At 43.8% G+C, this 24,204-nt stretch overlaps 1 protein-coding gene across 1 annotated transcript in view; it reads left to right on the top strand.

The window, feature by feature from the left end:
* The window catches only part of ADAMTS17 (ADAM metallopeptidase with thrombospondin type 1 motif 17), a 168,872-nt gene that overhangs the window by 121,894 nt on the left and 22,774 nt on the right, over nucleotides 1–24,204 (top strand). Inside the window, exons 17-20 of the mRNA XM_027688787.1 lie at nucleotides 2,595–2,752; nucleotides 6,612–6,771; nucleotides 8,634–8,769; nucleotides 21,077–21,281. Coding sequence (XP_027544588.1) covers nucleotides 2,595–2,752; nucleotides 6,612–6,771; nucleotides 8,634–8,769; nucleotides 21,077–21,281 — 659 coding nt within the window. The remainder of the gene's footprint in view (nucleotides 1–2,594; nucleotides 2,753–6,611; nucleotides 6,772–8,633; nucleotides 8,770–21,076; nucleotides 21,282–24,204) is intronic.

The following is a 24,204-nucleotide window of genomic DNA, read 5'->3' as shown; positions in this document are numbered from 1 at the left end:
ACTCAGAACCGGGTACAGCACTTTGGAAAGGAGCCCAGCATAATTTGGAATCATTATTCCATGTGCTGGGAGCAGTGCCTGAAGAATTTCCCTCCACCTCCAGGCAACCCACGCTGGCTGCCTTGGCTGGCTGCAACACTGAAAAACCACCTTGAACAGGAAATGCCTGGGCAGTTTGTGTCCACAGGCTGGGAAGCAAGCTGGAGAGACCCAAGGTGGATATAAAGATCTGACCGGATGCCAGGTTTAGAAACAGATGGGTCAGTTCCTGTCTTCCGGCCAACAAGAAAAACAGAAGTTACAGGTTGTTGCTGGGGTTCCTATTCCTTCTGCTCTTCTACTGCACAGCTTTGAGTTTAGTTCTGTCACCTCTGGGGCTGGGCAGAGCCAGGCAGTAGTTGTGTGTGACAAAAGCCACTGGAGAAAAAGGAAGTTCTTCGTGTCTTAAGGTACATGGAGGTTTTACAGCTGCAGCATTGACCTCTACTGATGGGGCGTTTGGTGCAATGAAGGCAAAGAGCAGTGAAAACACTTTGGCCCAGATGCTCTGCTGAGCCTCCAGCAGAATTCCTGCAGTCCTCAATTTGGGAACAGGTCTGTTTCCAAACTCTCCATCTCCTCAGTGACTGAGAGAGCGGTGCCTGCAGCAATCAAAATCAAACCTTACCCAGAAAAGAGGTTCACGAAGATTAAACGTTTTGGTTTTCGTCAGGAAGCTGTCTTCCTTTGATGGGGAGCTGGAACCAAAGCATGGTTTTAGTCATGCAATTTTGAGCATGTGCTGGGATATCTTTGCTAGTCAGCCATGGAAATAGCTTTATCTCATCCCCAGCTTTGATTAGTCATGTCCACAGCTCCTCGAGGCGGCCTGATGGCCGCTTTGATCTGCCTGGAAGCCACTAGGCTTTGGCAGAGGGAAGCAATCCTGCTTCAGAATTTTGTCTGAAGCTTGCAGAAGGTACTTTGTAGATGGAGGAACAAAGCAGGAGGAGAAGTGAGGCGCAGACAGAGTTCTATTGCTGTAACATGCAAATACCAGGACACCATCATACCCCCAGGCTGTGTGCCAAAGAGAACTTTCCTCAAAAAAAAATGTTCTCCCACATACATCCCACTTCTCCTGGGAAACCACACCTGCAGTTTCCCTTTCCCCGATTTTGGAGCCTCTCGTGGGACCATGAGAGCTGTCAGGAAGCTTGTGTGCAGCAGGACACAAAGGTATTCCACCTTTTTCCAGTAGCTCCCCAGGGTACAGGTCCTCAAAAAGGCACATGCAGATGCAGAGAACGTTGTGACCTCCACTTGCTCCAGACTCCCCCAGAGCTCAGACACTACAAATGCTATATATATCCTCAGCACACCTAGGAGGGTTTGCTGGCTGTGGAGGATCCAAAGAGATGACAGTGGCAGATTCCCTGTTGGCTTCCAAAGGCTTTAAACAGCTCCTCTTACCTCCTTGCATCACACTCAGTTAAGTGAAGGCCAAGGTTGTGTTCTCCGCTGAAAGAGAATAAAACAGGCATGAAATGCTGGAGGTTAAGAAAACACCTTGTTAAAGGCTTAGCCAAAGGACACAGTGAACCTTGAACTAGGGAAGCCCATAACACAGGGGATATTCTGTCTGTCTGCTGTCAGGGCACATTTGAGCACGGTCATGGATCTCCACAAAGGGGCCTGGCACTTTCTGCTGGAACAGGAGCTGCTAATTTTCTCTTCCCTCAGTGCATCACAGCGACCTCTGGATAACTGTGCTTCCGTTCTAATGGAGAAAACATATCAATCCCTAAATCAGCTTGCACTGATGTGTCAGCAGGAATGGGATGTCCTTGTGACTGGAGTTGTCTTTGAGTGTTTGAAGGATATCAGTGATCCTGATGCAATAGTTATGCTGGAAGAAAGGACATACTACCAAAGATACTCCAAGTGTCTTTTCTTTTCAATACTCATTTTCCTTCAGCAGTAGAGCTTTCCATGTTGGCCTTACTGATGCATAGAGGCACTGCCTGGCAGGATGGATGTGATCCCACAGCACCTGACCTTGTGCATGTGTTTCCAGCTCATGGACTCTGAAAAGGGGCTAGCCAAGTTCACCTTCTGTCCATTGACCAGCCTCTGCTTTGTAACCTGGCTTTTCTTTACATCTGTGACAGCTAAATGTTCACATGTTCACTGTTTGCGTTATGGAGCACACACAAACTCACTTGCAAATCTTGTATCAACACGGAGATTTGACTGATTTTTTTTCTCAAGGAAAGTTTAGGGAAATACGGTCTCAAAGGCTGGAAACTAAAAAAAAAATTCTGCTTGGAAACTAAATTGCAGAGTTGTTTTGTTGCATTTGGAAGTAGAGTTTATAGACAAGTGATCTATGAATTCTTAATGCTTGAAATACCTTCATCAACTGAAATACAGAATATATCCAAGTTAGACACATTGAGTCACCTAAAAGTGTATTTTGTTTTAATTTTAAACTCAGATCTGTTACAAGGTTACTGCATCTTGTGCTCCAGGTAGCCTGAGACAAAGACTCAATAGTCTGTGTTGCAATTACAAATTTGCTTGCCTTTCATTCCGTGGTGTTTGGTTCATTCCAGCTCTAAAAGATTCCAGTAAGAGATCCATTAACAGCGACTGGAAAATTGAGCTTCCCGGTGAGTTTCAGATCGCAGGCACTACTGTCCGGTACGTGCGGAGGGGTCTGTGGGAGAAAATCTCTGCCAAAGGACCAACTAAAATACCACTGCACTTGATGGTAACTTTATATCCTTTGTTTGTGTTTCTTAAATGATGCAACGTAAAGGCTTTATGTCCTTGCTGAAAGTTAAATTTTGATTGTTTGCTCCCTCACCACAGTGTTTTCAAGGTATGCTGTAGTGCCCTTCTTTTTTGTTGCAAAGGCTGGAGAATCCCAGCTCCCCACTTCAAAATAAGTGATGCTCTGTCCTGGGAGAACATGCATTGCCCCAGTAAACTCATGTCCAGTGCAGGATACCCCTGTAATGTATCACACTATGTGACACATTTATTCCAGGGGGTGTAGGTTCCCGGAGACCTTTTTTATTTCATGGACATACCTGATCACACACATAAAAGGATATTTGCTGAAATACCTTCTTGTCTTATACCAGAATATATTCTGTGTTTTAATACACTGTTCTCTAACAGAAGAGATGCATATTTAGCATTTGCAGATGATACATGTGAATTTGAATCTAAGTAGTGACTTAATTACACACAGAAATGTTCCTTGTTTACTTTATATTGTTTTTTCAGTTGTATGTGATTTAAGGTGTTTTTTGAAAATTTTCCCTAGTGTTCAACATAGTCCTTCTGTTAACGCTGTCATTTTATAAACACCCTCATGGCTGCTGTATGAGAACAGGAGTGAGAAGTCCACAGGGGTGAGAAGAGCAGGATTGTAGTCCCAGAGCTGTCACTGTGGGTGATGGGGTGACCCATGGGTCAGGCCCTTAACACTGGTGTAACCTTAATGTTGTCATCTATAAGACAGCTATAATGATGATGCCTGTCTCTTATTTATGTTCCTAGTTGAAAGTCTGCACAAAGCTTTGCAGTTTCTATAGCAAGGTTTGCTTAGAAACACAGAATATTTTAATGTGTTCATTGTTTCCTGTTACTTTTTTATCCACTTGCATTTTTCTCTGTGCTGTTTCTTTTCCTTGTGACTTTTTGCCACGTTTGTTCACTGAAGGCCATCTGTAAGGACTGCTAAAAATCAGCATTTTCTCCTTTTCCTCACCTGATTTTTTTGGCTTGCTGGTGTTCGTTGTGCAACGTTTCCTGACCCAGTTTGAAAAGCTCCAAAGATGCTTTTCACACACACACAAAAAATAATAGTTATATACCACTTTGTCAGTACTTTCTGTGTGTCAAAATAGGCTGCATAGGAACATGGGGTGTTTTGTCTTTCTCAGATGAGTGAGTTTACCAGGTTCACAGACCAGTGTAAAGCTGGATTCAAAGAGCTGGAATGGTCAGGGGGGCAGGTTTGGGCACACCAGCACTTTCCTGACTCGGCCATGTAGTTCAAAGTCTGCCCACACAAAGGAGGTGTGTACAGGCACCTTCTTCATCACCAGAAACATCAGCTTCTGCTTGACTTGGCCTTAACACAAGTCTTCCCTCCTGAAACCAGGACTCTGACAAAATATCTTGTACTGCCAAGGTCTTCCTAACCCCCTGTGAGAAAAAGGAGTTGCACAGGTACCGTTTGTGAACATGCTGTGCAGGGTTCCTTTGGCAGCTCTTGGAACCTCCTGGGGCATGACTTGGTTGAGGTCTAATGCAGTAAAATCTGGTTATCAGCATTTTGTGAACCTCAGCATCAGTAGAGTGTTGGTTTTAAAGAAATACTCAGTTCCCCTTTGTTAAGGAGGAAGCAGCTAACATAGGAAACTAGTGATTATGAGGTTCTCCAGGAGAACCTTTCCAGGTACAGACTGGCACTTTCAGCAAACATAAGCAGAGGAAATGTTCCTTCTTCACCTTCCCTCACAGAAATGATTAAAAGTGAGGAAAGTAAAAACTACCAGACCACTAAAAAACATGTGGCTTAAAATCCCTGCCAGTGGTAAACAAAGCACACATGAAGCCTTTGCTTCAAATCAGATACTAATCTTTTCCTTGATACAGGGTAGTGGGTTTCATTCTTTCAACACAAGAAAGGCAGGATGGTTACCAGTTCCCCCTAAATAGAAAACTGTTGTTCAAACAGTGGTGGAATACACTGGACTGAGAAGGAGCCAGAAGCTTCAGTCAGTGCGTTGTGACCTGCATTTGAAACCAATTATCCACACGTACACACACCCCCCAATTATACATGGCTACGAAATTGCATGAAATTGGTTTCATATGGGCCTTTAGATTCACTAGTCTTGCACCCATATTGAGATAATAAGGATTTCTTTTTAGGAGCTGGTTTTTAATACTTGAGGCATTTCTCCAAGTGCATTGCTGTAAGTGGATTTCTTGGAGAAATTAATGTTTGTGTAACTAGGCCTGTGCTAGTCCTGCTCTCACAACAAACACTCCCAGAGCAGAAGGAATCTTGAGACAAGGCTGATGGATCAATTCTGTTTGTATCTTATGCACTTCAGGAAAGCCAGAGCAGGACTGGAGCTCTCTGCCTCTGCCTGGTATTTGAATTGTGTTTAAAAAACCAACGTTTATCTTTGAAATTGTAATGATGAGCACTAGTATTCAGTCCTGGTAGTAAGGCTCCCTCTGTAGCTGAAGCAAAAGCATATCTTTGTTCCCCACATCCTCTGGAAGAGGCTTTTCTGCCCAGGGTGCAGAGCAGCTCATGGGTGCTGAGTTTGTGGAGCACCCCCAGTGCTCATGCACAGGCTGCCAGGACCCCTTCTTTCATCACATAGTGATTTATGTGGTTAAACAAGCTCCTGACAGCTTTAGTGAGATTATTGGTTAAGCAGGAATGATTTGTGCAAATCTGAAGGGGAAACAATTACTGTTGGGGCAGAATAGCATTTGCGAATTTGTCTTCTTTAATTGGGCAGCTGCTTGCTTCACTTCTGAGAGCCCTGCTTAAAATATCTTGTTGGGTAAGGCATTGCTTCTATTTCAGGAGGTGTCAAAAGGCAGCACAATTCACCTGTCTAATGCTGCTGAGATTATAGGATAATAAGTATGAGTAAGTCTAAAGCCACAGCATCAGCATTGCAGTAGTACTTCTGTGGCATTTGTTAATAGTGTGGTAACTCAGATTCCATGGACCTCGTACTCCACTGGATATTTTCTAGTCACTTGTGACTCAAGCCAGTGAAAGTGAGATCCAAACAAAGCCCAACATGTAAATCAAAACAGGACCAGAACTCTCATCTGCCTGTGGTGAAAAAATAAGCATTTTTCTCTCTTCCTCTGTTAATAGTGAATTTTGGAGTAATAACACTGGAGACATCACATGTGACTCCATGGGAAATAGCCTGCTGCTGGAAGCAGGTTTCACCTTCCTCTGGCAATACGCAGGCTATGAAAATACGTGCTGCCAGCAGCTGTATGATATGGCTCTTCCTCATCATCCTCAGGCCTCTGAGGCAATAAAATCCTGCTGCCACAGCTTGTCAGCAGCAGTAGTCACACTCACTGTGAGTGCCACATTTCCCAGGAGATCTGTGACTTTTTTTGCATTAGCTATTTTTGCTCTGAGAAGGATCACCTTGTCCTTTCAGATGTGTTAACTCTAGATGCTCATTAAAATAGTTGCTGTATGAAAACTGTTGATTTAATGCTTTCTGTTGTCTTACTGCTTCTCTTTGGCTAGTCAGTGGCCTGTTGATTGCACATAGGGCTTAAAGTTATGCCCTGAATTTCAGGTTTAGACATCTCCATGGCTGTTTTAAATATTCACAAATCATAAGCAGTTGTTGCTCCCGCAGTGCCCTGTTTTACCAATGCCACTGTAATTTCAGGTTTCTAGGTAAAGATTTGGTTGCCTTTCACAAGGTATATTTTATGTTCTGTGTTTTAGAAACCTTGGCCTGAGCCAGCATTTCCAGCATTACTGTCTCCACAGTCTGTTGGCTTTCCCAGTACAGTGTGTTGTAACTGCCTTTCTTTTCCTGCCGAACCAGGTGCTGTTATTTCATGACCAGAATTATGGGATTCATTATGAATACACCATTCCTGTAAACTATACTGCTGAAAACAGGAGTGAGCCAGAAAAGCAACAGGATTCCTTGTACATCTGGACACACAGTGGATGGGAAGGATGCAGTGTGCAGTGTGGAGGAGGTAGGGATCTTGGGAAGCTTGGTGGGACTCGCTGTATGGGGTTTGCAGACACCAGGCATGAGAGAGGGGGATGGAAACTGGCCATGGGAATGGATGTTGTCATAATGAACTCAAATGAGAGCTCGTTCTCACCAGCTCTCCCAGCTCTCATCTCATCCCTTACAGTTAATTTTCACCCGGGATTTTGGCAGGGACTTGCTCTGTCAGCTCCTCACCGAAGGCTGGAGCCGCACCTGGATTTGTGCTCCTCGGGTGGCTCACGGCGCTGCCGCAGCCCCATATCTCAAACCCCCATCACATTCTTGGAGCAGAGTCTTCCCAGGTGTTCAGGCACGTTCACCAGGAGACACCTCCTTGCCCAGGGATGGAGCAGGGGCAGTGCTGCTGTGACAGTCCCAGGGTGGACGTGCTGGCAGTCCAGGAGCACACGGCAGAGCTCAGTTTTCTCAGGATCCCTCGAATGTGCCGAGACAGATCTGCTGAAACCCTGAGGGGAATCGATGCTGTGAAACCAGAGACTGGTTTGTCAGCCACTGTCCATTGAATTTTCAGTGCTGGAAGGAGTAGGTTGTTCCCTGAGGAAAACAGATCGTTTCCATGCATTCTGGCCAGTCTTTCTTCACCAGCAGTCCCAGTTATTTATGATATGATGTGACAGAAGGAAAGAGGGCTCATCTTCACATTTGCAGGCTCACTGCCCTCAGTGCACTGAAACCATGGATTTATTTTTTTCTGTAAATAGAACTCATTTTAAAATAGACACTTACTTTTACTCATGCATTAAAATAATAATTTCTGAGCCATTAAATCCTCACATGAATGAGTAGGAAATTTGTTTGTGGCTTTATTTTTTGCTGCAAGCTTGCTATGTGTTTGAATAAAATCAGTGTCTGCCAACCATGGCTCCTACCAGTGGTAGCTTGTCAGTCAATCTTTTATTTTGGTTGCCAGTTGCTGTTACCCCTTATCCAAGCTGGGAAGGGCCTTTTCTCTTTTTCCCTTCCAAACAGACTTTTACAAATTTTTTATTTACAGAATTTGAGTTATTTTTTATTATCTGCTGCAGGTCATGAATAAACTCCATTTGATGCAGACTCAGGGTTAGAAAGAGGCTCTGAGGAATCAAAATAATTAGCGGTGAGGCAAAGTCACACTGTGGAGGGATGGCATTTTCCTTGTCACCTGTGGTCGTTGTTGTGCTGCCCTGTGGCCCAGCTTTCCCAGGGTCACACAGGGGAAGACTGAGCCCTGAGGGCCACACAGCAGTGTCCTGGGGAAAGACACTCCTGATGCACGGGGAGTTTATGTGAGAAATGCTGAGATGTCTCCTACTAGCAGGGCTTTTAAAACAGTATATCTGGAGGACCAAAAGATGAGATTTTCTTACTTTGGAGGTTTAATTTCATCTCTTTGTGAAACAAAACCGAGCCCAGTTAATCCCTCTTGAACTTCCATCTCTCCTTTTCAACCCGACTGTTCCTGCCTGGAAGCAGCAAGAGGCAGCTGTCCTGTGGTTATCAGTCAGCACATCTGTCTGAGGTGATTACAGGGCACAGCTACCTGTGGGGGAGGAACAAGAAATGAAAGCAAATTGTTTTCAAGATATTTTTCAAGTTAAACACTAGAAAGAGAAAGCCCAACTGCTATTCTTGTGAAGGAGTCAATTGCAGAATTATTGGCGAAAGATTTGTAGCTTTTCTGGGGGGAGAAAAAAAAAAGAGTACAAAGGTAAGGCAGAAGTGGAGAATAAAATTGCTTGCAGGGCACAATCTTGTAGAGGAAGCAGGGAGCTCCAAGCTGCTGAGTTTTGGTTAAGGAGTTGACAGGGTTTTGTTCAGAGTTCTTTTTTGTTTGACTTGTAGGTGAAAGGAGAACCATTGTGTCCTGTACCCGAATTATCAACAAGACCATGACAGTGGTGAATGACAGTGACTGCCAGCGAGTGACGCGCCCCGAGCCCCAGGTCAGGAAATGTAACACACACCCCTGCCAGTCACGGTAAGGAGCTAAAAACCACTGCAAACCAATATCCCTTCCCTTCAGAAATCACCCATTTCCAAAGCCTCCATCTGGTGAACACAGTGAAAATGTCTGACAGTATTGGGACACATTGTTAGCCACAGTAAGCAGCTGTAATATTCATTTCCTTTTGTTGAGCAGGTCAGATTTTCATTACCTCAGACAAAGCCCATTTAATCTGTGGCCAGCAAGGCCAGATTCCATGCAAGCTGCCTCCATGCATTGTTTGGGGATGGTTTTCTTTTCCCCTTGGCTGCCTTCTGGGAGACAGAGCAACTTGCAGTGTAAAGTTAGACAAGAGTCCAGTGACTGCACATCTAACCTTTTCCTTTCCTGAATCAGCACAGAATAGGATCTAATTAACTGTCAAACAGTGCTACCAAAAAAAAAAAAAGAACGCAAGAAATTATGATGAAACACATTTTAGGTGCTTTCCTCAGTAAGGGTGCTTTTCTCCTCAGTAGGAGTAATTAGAGATCTAATAGTAATAAGTTTTAGAAGTAATAAAAAGCTCTCTTTCTGATTTGGCAAGCAGTTTTAGCTGAATTAATTTTGATCTGCATTGTGTAAAAAAAAGACTTTTCTGGCCAAAATGAGAAAACACAGGAAGGTAAATTAATTTGTTCAGTTTGTTTGCTAAAAAAAGAAGTTTACTCTTGCTCTGCAGTAATCTTTAGCATTGTAGGCTACTATAGACTCTCCAGTTTTCTTAGTAGTTATAACATAAAATCAGTTTAGAATAAAGCTGAAAAATACCTTAAAAATCATATTCAAACAAACCTGCTGACTGTTGCATCTTTTATAATCAGACAAGCCAGGGAAATGCTCCTACAAAGCTAATCCTCCTTGCAGAAACAATGGGGAAAATGACAAACAGCACACTTCCTTCTAATTAGACCTGCACTCTGATTAAAGTGCCCTGGAGCTGGGAACTCCAGCGTCAGGTCATCCATCAATAAGGCCAGGCTGGTTCAGATTTCAGTTTCTGCCTGTTGTTGCTTCTGTACAATATTGTGGCCACACAGCTTTCAGTACTGAAAGGTAAAATGAGATGCCCCCTGAGCTTCCAGGTGTGTAAGGAGGGCCAAACTCCCAGTGGCTTCGAGGAAGCAACTGGCATTTCCATGAGGAAGTTCCTAAATCCAGTGATGCTGGGATTTCTGTCATGTCACTCTCAGACAGAAACAAGAAGCATCTGCTTTTGTTTGTACCGTGGCATGAAATAACTCCTTCTAGACCTTTTATGAAGTCACTGGGAGGAGGCTGGAGGAGGCCAAGCAGGTACCTGGAGGGCATCCAGGTGGTGGAGATGAAGAAAAGCAACTTAAAAAGCTCTGGAAGACGTGGGCAGCTTCTGCCTCTACCAGGAGGGCAGCAAAGGGAGGTCCTGGCTGTCAGGTCTGTTACAGCCCCAAGACCCACAGGGCTGTTTCTCAGGGGGATTCCATGACCCTGAGCCCCTGGATAAGTCTCCTCTTTGTTGCACTCTTCCACCATGGCACTGCTGCCTGTCCAGGTCGGGGTAAATCACACAAAGCCTCCTGTAAAAGGATTACTCTGTTCCTACAACCAGATTGTGTTCCTTTGGAGATTCAGGTCCAGCCCTTATTCCAAGGTATCTCTTCTTCTGTATGGGGTTACCAGCCCATTTACAGCCACAATTTAGCAGAGTTCTCCCCAGGAACAATCAGCTCTGGCACAGTGTCCCTCTTGTTGGTCCTTTTTTCCAGAGCAGTGACAGCAGACACCAAATGTTCTCAGTACCCGGAAAGGCCACAGAATCCTTGCTGATGATCTGATAGACCACACTCCCTCCCTCCCTCCGTGTAGGCTACACTTTCACACTTAACATGCTTTTAACTGGAAACATTTTCAGAAGCACATTCTCTGTGCCTCTGTAGAATTTAAATTTCCACTTGCGTTTGCCCACCCAGACATTAGAAATGCATGCTTAGCATATTCTCTGACCAAGAACATCTTAAAGAAACCATTCTCTTTCACCATGTCAATGCTTTTTTTATGAGCCCTGAATTTGTTTTAGGGTTTCAAGTAAAATTATTGTAGCATCTTGTTACAATAAGGTCCTTTCCCGTTTCCACTCAGACCTAAGCCCTTCACCTGAGTTCAGAAGAAGGAACAATGCTCTCCTTTCTCTGGTAAACCTGCTCTGTTTTGTGCATTTTGAACTCCATTTACACTTTCACTCAAAATTGAAGAGAATCACCTTACAGAGTGTTTATCTCTAGAGAGGGGTCTCATGGGCAGCACAGGGCTGGGTCGGGGGACACTTAGTCTCTGTTTCACTTTTGGATGTTCTGTGTGACTTTAATTCACTATCCCACACTGTCCCTTTGTTTCCTCTCTCAATCCATGTATGACCCAGATTACAAACTCTTTGGGATGGGCTGAGATCATGTTGTTTAAATGGAGGAAGAGGCTGTTGCTCTTGAGATTGTAATAAAAATTTTAAAAAATAGTTACATTATATAAAGTGATCAGGAGAAAAAAAGAGTACGTTATTAATAACAGTGTCTTTCTTCCAGCACGATCCCAAAGTGCTTTGTAAATTATAAATCCCTTTGAACTTCAGCCACCTCTTGGGAGAGCCAAATAATGTGGGGCAGAGGACAGTAGTTTCATGAGGCCAGGAGAAGATCAGAACTCTCCAAGTGCAACCCAGCATCTGAGAAAAACAAAGCAGGATTTAAAAATTGGTTGGATACACTGACATGTTTTGAAATTAAACGTCACAGAAGAGAATTTTCTTAAGGGTTTTGTTGAAACTGGCAAAAATAAAAGAATCTTTCATTCTTTATTATTGTTACTCTTTCACCTTTTAAAAAAAAATGCCTCTTTTTCTTCCTATTTTATTTTTTATGTTCCTTGACCCTCTTTTTCCATTAAATTCTTTACAGCTTCCTTTCCTGTCCCAACTGCACCCTATTAGCACCTCTTTATTCTAATCCTCTGCCTAGCTCTTTAGGTATTTTTTACAAAACCCTGCTGTAACCAGATGGAATCTGGATTCCTGCATGTGGTGTGTATGGGCTGCTTCCAGCGCTCTGAGCACCAACCCAAACACGCCGGCAAACCCAGCGCTGGGGTTGGCACCGGGCTCAGGAATCACAGATCACATCAGCTGTTATTACTGAAAACACGGGTCGGCCAGTGGCCACACAACTTCAGCAGGCATGGTTGGGGCTGGGAATGTGACACTGCTCCCCTCCAGTGCAGGAAAAGAACCAAAACCACATGAAATTTCCCAACTGTTGGACTTGCAGTGGAATGGCCTGTGAGCAAACGCTGGGGATTTTTGTGCTCTTCGCTGTAGTGGATTTTTATGGAGACTGAGTCCATCCAGGGACCTGCTGAATGGATGGTGTTCTACACCAGAAATCCCTGCCTGCATCTGCAGAAAACCACAGGAGACCTGAGCTCTTAGTTTCACTGTTTAGGACTTGAAAATACCTTCTGAGCCCAAGGGTTAGTTTTCTGCTTCCACCAGCAGCATGTTATAGACTCCCTTCCATAAACTGGTTTTGCTCCACGGGCTCCTTCCCTCACTGGGAGGCTCTGCTGTGACCTTGCTGTTCATGTGGGTCAGGATCTTTTATTTCCAGCCTTAATTAGTCATTGTCATTTTTCAGCCTTTTTTCTGTGCATCAGCTCTGCTCCTTTGCTTATACAATATTTTCCTTCCCTTGCTCTTTGCCTTGGGCTCAGTGCCATATGAGACAGCAAACCATTGTATCTCCTCCTTCCATTATTTTTCTGGGCTAAATCCATTACTTTAAGTTCTTACTGCTTTTTTTCATGGCTGCATCGTATTTGTGGCTTACAGTCATTGGAGATGTTTTCCTTCTCATTTTTTTCAGCATATGAACCCTCCTTTAACACAGAAATACCTGTTATTAGTCCCTAAGCACACAGCCTTGCACTCTGTGCTATTAATTTCCATCCTATCTTTGTTATTGCAGTACTCAAGGTTATTCAGACCTTCCTATATGACATCCTAATCCTCTGAGGTATTGACAGTGCTTTTACACTTTGTATTGTCAGCGTTTTCCCTAATTTTTCAGCATTTTTCTTGTCTCTGTGCCAAGGTCATTAATGAACAGACTGAATTGGATCAAATGCAGGACAGAGCTTTCAGGAAGTCCACTAGTAACTAGTATAAATTCCTTTCATACCTGATACTCCTTTACAGTACTACAGGTGAGTGAGAGCCCGGTTCTCACCTACCATATGAATTGCACAATTATATCCATGTTTCCCAGCATATCACCAGTAAACATTTCCCATGCAGCAAAATGACTTCTTCACCAAACAGATTAAATCTACCACATTTCCTTTGTTTGCAAAACCAGTTATTTTAGTCAAAGAAATGCAACCAATGAGTTTTGCCTGAAGGAAGCCCATCCTGCATCCTTTTAGCACGGTGTCCTTGATTATTGTTGCCCTCCAAATCCTCTCTAAAAGCTGGCACGCTGCTGAGGTCAGGGCTGTGGTTACATGGATCACTTCCTTCTTTCTTTCTTCTATTCCACTTTCACTTTTCCGTCCATGGGTTGGATTCCAACTCCATCCTCTCCAAGGGCTCACGCACCACAACAGTGCCCAGGGGGGAAAAAATGCAGCCAGTTGTAAGAGCCAGCCAAGGCCCCTCAAGGTGGCTCAGCACCTCAGCAGCCCATCCAAAAGGCTGGGGACTGCCAAAATAATGGTGCCTCGGTGTGAGGTGGGTGATAGTGCCCATTGCTTTGGTTCCTGGTCTGATTTAAGCCCATGGAGTGTGTCCATATGACCCTACTGACTGAGTCCTCCTCTCCCTTCAGACTCCACCATGTACCTGTGGCAGTGCTGTTTAACAGCCCAAGAATACAAAAATCCCAATGCAAAATACAGAAATCAGTCTGGCTCCCCCATTCTGGTCTGTTTGCACCACGTTTTATGTGTGTTCTCATTGCAGGTAGATGGGGAGAAGAACAGTTTTGAATTTGGTTTGTGTGGTGAAAGACTTGCAAATAGTAGAATTTGGGGGGAACAGTGTGATGGGAGACTTTTTGGGGAGTATCAGCAAATTGCTCACAGGGCTGTGTGGAAATTACACTAAATTTAAGGGACATTTTGGGTGTCTATGAACTGAAGGGACTGAGCTGGACATTTAATGGTTCCAAATGAGTCTGTTCTTTCTTTAATGCTGCCAGGCTCTTTTGGGAGCTGTACAAATGTTTATCATCCATAAGGTTCAATGGCCACAAGATCAAAACCTTGTCTGTGCCTTGTGCTGAGAAACATCTTTGGTGTGTGTTGGATTTGGTTTCATGAAAAAAAAAAAGAAAAAGAAGGAACAGCCATGGGGAGAGTTTCAAATCATTTTAGCTTGGAAATCTGGCATAAATAGCAATGTTAGCACCCTCTGATCCAAGGAGGCACCACGTAGGAGCTCATTTTGAAGTAGTTCCCAAAGCTGGAGGTGGGATCTCTAGAATCAGTTGAAGCTTAATGAATTTGCCAGGACTGTGCTGGCCGGGGCGGCCGAGCCAGCTGGGAATGCTGCGCTCTGGTGGCTGCTCCTCGGGGACACCAGCCTGGGATGCAGGAGCAAAGGCCAAAATCCTGCAGAGCAAAAAGCCTGAGACACTGCTGGGCACCTTTGTGAGGGTGAGCTGGTGTCCTGCTGTGACTGGTGATCCCCATCCACGGGGAGGACACAAAATCACCTGTTCCAGGTCGGCAGGTACCAGTCAGTGCTTGATTAGCCACTGAAAGACAAAAAGATGTTTTCAAGCAAATCCAGCAACTCAGCTCAATGGAGCAATTCTGGAAGAGAACTAAGAGAAGGCTGGGGAACAGAGGGTAGAATGAGGAGGGTTTATTGCCTACTGCTAAATGTGTTTACATCAAATAATCCAAGATGACTTGGTAGAGGAGGAGTTAATTTGGCATTAGTTTTCACATGGAGTCATGAGACAGGTTCCTTAGCTTTGATGTAAACCCCCAGGCTGCCTTATTTCACTGTTTTCCCCAGTACCAATGTTTGACTCAACAGCCTTATGGTTGACCATTGCCCTGTTTTAAAACGTTAAATGATCTGTGCTGCTTTGGTTTGAGGCTCTTCAGGCCAAGTGCAGTTCTAACCCACCAAAAAGAAAAAGATTAGCAGGATAATCTAGCAAAATGTAGTAAAATGTTGAACAGTGAAATCCACTCCTAGTGCTGCCTGCTGTAATGCTCTTCACAGTTTGCATCCTGTGATGGGAGCTGAGGAAAAGGCACTGTTTTCCTTGAAAAGGAGGGAGTGGAGCTGGACACCAGTTATCCCATCAAAGCTACACCAACCATGGATGAGGAAAGGGGTAACTCATTGAGAAGGGCTCTGGGAGTGCTGATGTTCTGTCCCTTAGTGTAGTGAGGCAGCTGCCAGGAAAAAGGACACCTACTCACACCAACCCCACACTGAGTCCTCCAAAACGGAGTGATCTGCTCGTTTTGGGAGGGGAGAAGGGAGAAAACAATGGCTCTCATTTCAAAGAAGGAACTTCCCAAGGTGCATGTAAATTGTAAAACATTGTCCCTGTGGCTGATCTTATTGGTGGGAAATTAAAAAACAAACCTGTCAAAATGATAACCACTAAAGAGAAAAAGAGACCTGTGTGAGTGAAAGTTGGCAAGTCTGTTAGCAGAATGACTACTGTACTGGAAAATTACTGAGCACTGTTTATAAAGGCAATCAGACAGGAATGTTAGTCTTGGAGTCCTACTTTCGACATCAGCAGCTGTATTATTCTACTAGATTCCTTGTACTTTTTTCCAAAAAAAAAAAAAAAACAAAACAAAAACACAAACCTTCTAGTGACTGGGTGTGGCACCAACCTGTTCCCAAAAAACAAGATTCACCTGATTATTTTGACCCCAGTACAGCAGAGAGGTGGTGGAGAGTTTGAGAAGTGTGTGGGGTCAGGCTGATCCAACAGCAGTGTGTGTATTTTGTGGAAATCATGAGTCCTTTTGCAAACAGTTTTCTTGCTTCTACATATTTGAGCATGAGCTGAGTTTGATAGATGTAAGCAAAGTGTATCTGACTGTTAGTTCCACATGACTGATTCTCAGGAACCTTTTCCAATTCTCCTTGCTAAAATTATCCCATGTGAAATCCTGGCCCTGCTGCAAGTCAGTCTGAGTTCTGCCTGACATCAGTAGAGTCACAGTTTCACACAGGTGCCTCAGAAAACCAACTTTTCAATGACTTTGGCATGATTTTGGCATCACAAACTGGTGCTAAAGACAACCAGTGCTAACTGGACATGGGGTTATCCTCACCTTTACATTAGTGCAACAATGTATGTTAAACCAAAAGTTATTCAATAAAATCTATCAGAAATAAAACCCTCAGATTACAGGGCTTTAGATTAGGTTCTGTCACAAGTATTTTTTCAGATAAGCTGTCTTGTTTTGTAGCAGATTTCATCTAATACTTTACTCTGTGGTAGAATGGGCTCTTAACTACAACTAGTTCAAAAAAAATGGGTTTAATAACAGAAAAAAAAGTGTTATTGCAAACACGTCTTTGGTCACATCTGAGCTATTACTGTGAAAGCAGGAAAACAATTTCACTGTAGCATTGGGAAGGGAACAAAAGTAACACAGTCCCTGTAGATAGTGAGGAATGTGTGAATATGTCCTGGATGTTTAGTTAGTGGAAGAGAACCCATTTGCAGGCACTGTTCTTCTGAAGGGCTCAAGGCAGAAATGTGGGCTGCAATATTTACCGTAGAATTTGAAATGATTTTGTGTTATAAGAAGCTGTAAATTGCTGAAAGGTGACCCCATGTCTTTTTATTGAACTCCCTTGATCCATTTTATCTTCACAGCATTTTTTTCCCAAATCTTCAGCTACAAGCCCTCGTTTGCAGACATTCATCTCCCCTGGGTTTTGTGCTGTAGACAATTTTTTTTTCCTAGAAAATGTGGGAGTCTTAGACAAGTAGGTAGTGTAGATAATTCAAGGTTAATGACTAATCCTGACCACGGAAAGATCAAATGATGAACTGAACCTCCAAAAGATATTTCAAGTTTGCTCCAGGGGCCTGCCAGATGAGTGTTGCCAAAGCAGATTAGGAGAACAACTCCCAGTTCCTCAGAAGAGATACTGGGAGGTCAGAGGTTGAGGAAGACTGAGAAGATTTTGAACAGCCCTCTCAGATTGCATGTCCTGCCCATCCCAGCTTTTTGAGGCTTTTGAAAATCACACCCTTCTGGGCATTTTTTAGCTAGAAAGACAGCCACTGACTGGGTTAAAATCTGTGCTTGAAAGCTCATCACTGTCTCCCTGGATCTGACCACCAGCAGGGCTCATTTAGCTCTTGAGTCTTCTACAGAGGTAAGATTACAAAAAATAATAGCACAGAGAAAGCCATCCCTGTGGCTGTGAGAAAGATGAGTGTGTTTGTCACGTAAATCAGGGCTTGTTGGCAAAATGAGGGGCTCTCCAGGGACTCCAGCTGGAGCTCTCCCATGGTCCCACAGAGGGCAGGTTGTTAACCTGGGAGGGAAAGACCAAACTGAGACAAGCTCTGGTGTTAAGCAGTCCCTAAGATCAGTTTACAGGCTTAAAGTGTAACTGGAAGCCAAGAGCTCTATATGATACACACAGAGCTTAGTGTACAGCAGTTAATTGGCTTAGTTAATAATACAGAGCCAGCTTGGGGTTTGGAGTTAAAACACTGGAGTTATTATTTACATTGTCATAAGAAGAATACTTTCCTTTTTTTAAAAAAAACACCACCCTATAAGTAAGTCTCATTGTTAAACACATCAGGTGTGTTCAAAAGGTGTAACTACGGTGCAGAGAGGAAAATCTGCCTGTGGTGTAATTTAATAGGAACCCTCACGTGATACTATTTGTACATCACATTTTTCTTCCCCGTGTGTATATTACTTGCAGATAGTAATTCTGCTGATATCTTGCTGCACATTCCTTACTAAATATGAAACTGGCAGGAATTTTCGTCTTTAATCACTTTATCCATAAATCCCTTGTTTTTTCTACTTTGGTCGTGAATGATGTTGTGAAGACATAATTGCAGTGATTCTCTGTGTTACAGGCACCAAAACAATATTTTCAGCTGCCTGTGAAGGAAACTTTGGGGGAGCTGTGGGGGGGTCAGGGCACTGCCAGGGCTGCATGTGGGACTCACCTTTACTTGTTTGCCAGATCATTTTTACAAGCCATTGAGCAGGCAGAGATTCCACTGAGAGGGTGGAGTTTTGTGGTCAAAATGATCTTCCCCTTGGTGCCTTTGAAAATAACCTACTTTACTGATATTATTACTATGCAGACATTTCATGTCACTTGTCTCCTGGATATGAAACTAAACCCATCACTTCAAAAGAGCCTTTACTTTCCAAGTGTTTCAATTCCATGTTAGCAGCAGTTGTCACAGGCAGGGCAGAGTGGGCTGTGAGTTTTCAAAGATCCCTTCCAGCATTGCCCCTCCTTATTTGTGAGCCCTGGGCTGGGATCAGGGATGGATGAAGTGGATGGGCAGCTGAAGCTGCCCACTCCAACAAAAGAGTTGGAGATAGTGTTTTTACCACAAACACATCTTTGTACTGATACCCTGGGTTTCAGCTTGTGCTGTGCAATCATTATTCTCATGAGGATGATAATATTTAGGTTTTCTGTGCCAGTTTTCCAGTTACTCCCTGTTGTATTTGTGCTGGAGTGGCACCAACTAGACACCACCAAACAGGGTAGAAAACAAGGTGATTTCTCCCCTCCACAAGAGCAACAAAAAAAATTAAAGAAGGAATTCTCCTTCCTGAAAGGAAAGCTATAACCTTACTTCTTAAAGCATCTTAGGAATAGTTGGCATGCTGTGTGCTGCCCATCCTAAATGCAAGCTCACACACAGCCTCTGTCAGGAATGTATTTTTATCTTTCTTTGCTTTCAGTCCCTTTCCCTTTTTCTTTTGCCAGTGGCTGTAGATCACAGTGAGAGCACAGTGCTGAAGTGAGTATTAGTTGAGTGGAGCCTGGACAGAACCTGTTCCTGGCCCTGTGACTCACGTTCTGCTCGTAAAGCACAGTCACTCCATCCCCTCCCTGCCTTTGCTGAGAGGTTCCTTCACCCAGACGGACCTCTGACAGGGCAGAGCCCAGCTGTTATCAAGGGGGCCTGGCTGTTAATTCTCATGAACACTGATTTCTGCACTTCAGGGCTATTTTTGTCAGACTTTCAGCCCAAGTATTTGATTTCCCAGCTGACATTTTCCTGTTCTGTAAGCAAAATGCCAATTGCTGAGCCACAGAGATGCACCAAAACTGAAGTCTGGAGAAACAGGTTTGGTGTCTTGCCAGCTGTTTTAGCCAACAGGAATTCACAGATGTGTCAGTCAACTGCTTTAAAGTACAGAAACATTTGAGTGGGGTCCTGTTCCACAAAAGACAGGAGGCCTGGTCCTGCTCAAACCAAATGGCTTTTGCCTTCCCTGTCAGCTCAGTCATCAGTACAGTCACACCAGCTCATCAGTCATGGCATTTGCAAATTAATTCATGACACTTGCACCGGGTGAAGATGTTTCAAGTTGTACTGAACTGATTTTTCCCCATTCAGGAATGGGAAGATGGGAAACAGTTGTTGGATTTGTTTCAGAGAAGTTACACGACAACTTCAAAAGAAATGTGGTTAATAAGTTGTTGAGCACTTATGTTGTTCTGCCTGGACTACAGGAGCCTTCAGCAGAATGAAATAGTATTTCTGAGCAGGCTTGTTTTTGAGAAGTCTTATTTGGGCCACTTTTTGTAACAGACAGCCCAGGACTGGGTGACAAGGAAAAGATTCATGGTGTAAGGATACTAATCTAGATGACAGCCCTGAATAACAGGCTAGAAGGTCAATTGCCTGGTGAGAAAGGCATGATGGCCTTCTGCAGGGTTATTGCTCCAGTCCTTCCCTCCATCCAGGAATGCCTGTAATTACAGAGAACATGTTCCTCCCTGACAGATTGCAGGAAGCGTGAAGATCGATGCTGCTTCTCCTTAGGAAAAAAGTGTCCCTCCCTACATCCCTCCTAATCCAGATTCTTCTTAGACATTTTATTCACTGCCTCCTAGCCCAGCTCTAACCACAGTGGTGCTTTCAGCACTTGCTGGAGTCAGTGGGAGCTGGAAGATGGAGGGGTGAGGATGCCTCCTTTCCCTCATGGCATCAGTATGTTCCCTACTTTGGAGGAACCCGAACACCTCACAGTGTTGAGCGGGGTTTTTGCCAAAGAGCCTTTAAAGACGTAACAAAGCAAACAACAACAAAAAAAGGCCATGTATTTGTTCCCAGCACACTTTGATCAAAGGGGAAGGAAATGGCAACTGAGATGTGCTCACAAAGTAAATGAATCCCACAGCTCAGAGGAATGATGGTCATAGGGAAACACCCCCACCCCAATCCAGATTGGGTTGTGGCACATCCTGGTGAGCTACAGCAGCTTGGAAACCACATTGTGGGATCCTTTCTCTAGGGAAAATCTTGTCTTTTTAAATACTTCTTGAGCCTTGGCAGTTAAATGCAATTGAGAATGCACCTCGCCAGAATGAATGAACCTGGCCAGGATTGAAGCCCTTAGTGCCATGAACTTCAAACAGATGAGATTCCAATTAAACATCCTGGAAAGCCCAACTACAAAAAGTGAAATCTCATCAGTGGCCTGTGAGAGAGTGAATGAGAAATGAGGCAGGAGATGTCTTTGCATTCTGAAGGTCCACGATGTAGAGGATTTCTATGCTTTGAGGTCATATAATGTAGGGCTGGAGAAGCTGATTCTGGTCTTGGATGTGGGAAAGCTGTGTAGGGCCAGGTGCCTGGCCATAGCACATCCCAGCTTGTAAGTACAGGCTCTCTGCAGTGATGCTGTGCTTGCAGATGCAGCCCAGGTACCTCTCAAAGGCAGGAATATTTGTGGGGTGGATTGGTCTGCAGACAAGTCTATCTTCATCTGAGGGAAAAACACAGCCACACTGTAGAGAGTGGAGTTAAAGGGAGTGATGCAGAGTTTGTGTTTCTGCCTGGCATGGAGTCAGGAGGGAATATTCACTTGTATCCTGACATTCTCCTGCTTTGCACACCTCGGCTCCCAAAGGGGATCAGTGATCTCAGTGTGATGACAACACAGCACCATCAAAGAACCCACGAATCCAGGAATTGCTGCCATTTCTCACTGGTTTTAAGAGAAGCATAATGTTTTATCCCACCAGTTTGTTAACATTTTTTCTCTGGCTCCTTCCCAGGTGGGTGACTGGCCACTGGAGTCCCTGCTCTGCCACCTGTGAGAAGGGTGTCCAGCACAGGGAGGTGACCTGTGTTTATCAGCTGCAGAACGGCACCTACGTCAACACGAGGGACCTTTACTGCCTGGGCAACAAACCAAGCCCGGTGCAGAGCTGTGAGGGAAGGGACTGCCTGTCCATCTGGGAAGCATCAGAGTGGTCAAAGGTAGGAACTTCACTCGAGAAAGGAGCCAGACTGCACAGAGCTCTGCCTTAATCCAGCCAAGTGCTTAAAATTCCGCGTGTTCTCGTGGTCAGAAAACCCCCAGCATTGGAGCGCTGGGTAGGACTGTTATTTGTGGAGATGAGATTTGATTTCCATACTGGATGAGTTATTAAGGCAGGGTTTAGATATGGTTTGGTAACCATATCTTTCCATCTGAAAACTCTGACCAGGAAGGAAAAACATTTCACTGACCTGAGGCCTAGCAACCCACCAGGACTTCTGTCTCCATTTAAATGTGGTATGAAACAAATACCAGATTTATCAAGCATGTGCATGTTGCAGAGAATGTACAATCCTTGGGCCTTATCCAGCCTTCTTTTGTCTAATTCCAGGAACATGAAAAAGCTGGTTATACTTGTATAAAAGATGCATCTCTGAGTAGTTGCAGAGTTAAGTTTTTTTCCCCAGGTATTATAAATGCATTTCTCATGTAAATGAGTGGCCTAGGCAATTAGACTGTGTTTTGATTAGCAGCAGAGTGAGCTGGGAGTGTGCCTGCACTTCCTGACTAGGACTTGTCTATCCAGGGCAATTTTGTCTGTACTTTGTGAGTAACATTCCTATAGGATGTCCATGTTAGTTTTGATATTGTATCTGTTGGGCTTCTCTGAATGATGAGTTCCTCTCACTCCTGGTGCAGCACTTCCAGCTCTCCCAGGCTCATTCCAGCCTAGCTGTGTCCTGGCTCTGTCCAGCAACAGCCCTTTCTGTGAGAAGGATTCCTTGTTACTCATCTCTGTTTGAAACAGTGAACTCCTGTTTAAAACATTGTCAAAGAGCTTTTGCAAAATATTATTGTTAGAAATGGGCTTAAAAGTCACAGGAGCTCAGGATACAAGGGATCCTGAGGAGCAGTGTCTCTTCACGAGCACAATGGGATTCCATTGTGCACCTTCTGAACAGGAAATCTTGGCTTGGCAAGAGAGATGACAGTTAAGTGAGAGCAGAGTTTCCTTTCAGTGAGGTGCTGGATCTGTTCACTTGTGCAAGATATTCGTGTTCTTCCTGAGTTCTTTCATTTGAAAAGATGTGGAGAAACACACCGAAATTTTAATAAGTTGTCTGGTAGGTCTTTTGTGTGTTGTAGACGTTCCCCTCTCAGGTGATGCCCTCTTTATTTCTTATCACTAAACCAGCTGAGCTGTTTATAGCTGACACTGCTCTGATGGGGCAATTGCTACCTGTTGAACATGTGGAATTTTTACTTGAGTCTTTTGTTAACAATCCCAGGTACTTCTCTCTCCTTTTTATGGGATGGATGAAGTCAAGTTGGAGAAAAGTGGAAATCCAGAGTGGAAATCTTCCATGTTTGTGACCACGTAACTCGTGTGCAAATGCACAATATTTTTAGACAAATTTTTTTTTTTCAATACTGGTTTCCTTTGATACATTTATTTACCTTTTGTGGGGGATATAATTGTCCACTTGGTGGGACCCCTGGTGGCCTAGTGGTTAGCATGCAGGACTCTCACTGCTGCGACCCAGGTTCGAATCCCAGGCCCCCGGGCAGATGGAGCCCGTTAGCCCTGTGAGGCCATCCATCTATGAGAAGGTCACTCTAAACAAACCTACATCCTGAGGACCTCACTGCCATTGTCCAAGCTTGCTTGGCCCCGGCAGATGAACCTTAGGATTAAAGGGTGGGCTCAGTTCAGCGCAGGCTGTGTCTCACTTAAAAAATCCATTGCGCAGGCTGGAAAGGTAAAAGACCTTTCCCCAAATCTTCGTTCGCGAAGACTGGCCATTATATTTAATTGTCCACTTGTGCTTTTAAATTTGTTATTCTGGCACATTTCTGCTATTATGTAGCACAGTTGACTCCAGGACACATTTCATGCTCTGCCAGTGTGAACACTTCTCATACCTAGGACTTTTCTTCAGTGATAATCATTTTATTCCTTAGCATTTTAATCTGATGTTGTGGAATAAATATCACGATAGTGGTATCATTTTATAAATCAATTTTCTGATGTATGTTTTTGAACGTCTTGGTTGTATAACACAGTTGATATCTGGTCCCCAGTCAAAAATGTCTGCTTTCAAAGCAAATTCCAATGCAATCTTCATCGTGGAAAAAATTAAGTTCCCCTTGTATTGCCAAACACTTGGGATTGTTTTGGACAAAGTACTGCTCAACCCATTTTTAATGACAAAAATAGAGACTGTCAGGAGAAGGTGAATGTTTCTACTGTTACGGAGCTAGAGGAGAAAAAAATATGGATTTTCTTCAGATAAAGGAGCTGTGTTTTAACAGCAAAATTGTGTTGCTCCTTTGCAAAAACTCGTGGGTATTTAACTAAGTAATTTGTTAATAAAATAAGACATAATGACCTCAGGTGGACGGACTGCACATTTGTGGAGTCTCTGTAAAATCTCTATATTAAAAAATTCTTCATGAAAAACAGAGGACTTGAGGAAAGTAAAAACACTCTTAAAGGGGTTGATTTATATGTGACCACCAAAGATCTGTTGGAAGCCCTTCTTGCACATGCTGTTTTGTCTAGGGAAGTATATGCAGAATTAATCTGTGAATGGCTTAAAAGCTGTGGGAAGAACAAACAGTTGGTGTTTTTCCCAGACTTGCTTGTAAAACCCACCTAGAGATTTCTCCTACTGTGAAAAGCACTCCCACTTCAGCTTGATTTACTTGGAGTAAATTGGACCGTTTGGAAGATTTTATATGTTGTGCTTTGTAGTTTGAGATGAACGAGTGCAGCCCCGGGGACTGAGGAAAATGGTAAATAATTTGGGAAAATCTGTACAACTTGGGGCAAATTCATGGCTTTAAGGTACCATCTAGGGCTCTCTGGCAGGTCTTGTGCTCTGAGGAGCCCAGCAAAACGGCTTCTGGAATCCTGCAGAG

Source organism: Neopelma chrysocephalum, unplaced genomic scaffold (assembly GCF_003984885.1).
Source record: "Neopelma chrysocephalum unplaced genomic scaffold, ASM398488v2 Primary Assembly neopelma1_75, whole genome shotgun sequence".
Classification (NCBI taxonomy): domain Eukaryota; kingdom Metazoa; phylum Chordata; class Aves; order Passeriformes; family Pipridae; genus Neopelma; species Neopelma chrysocephalum.
The sequence above is the reverse complement of the archived record's forward strand: the minus strand, read 5'-3'. Positions and strand labels throughout refer to the sequence as shown.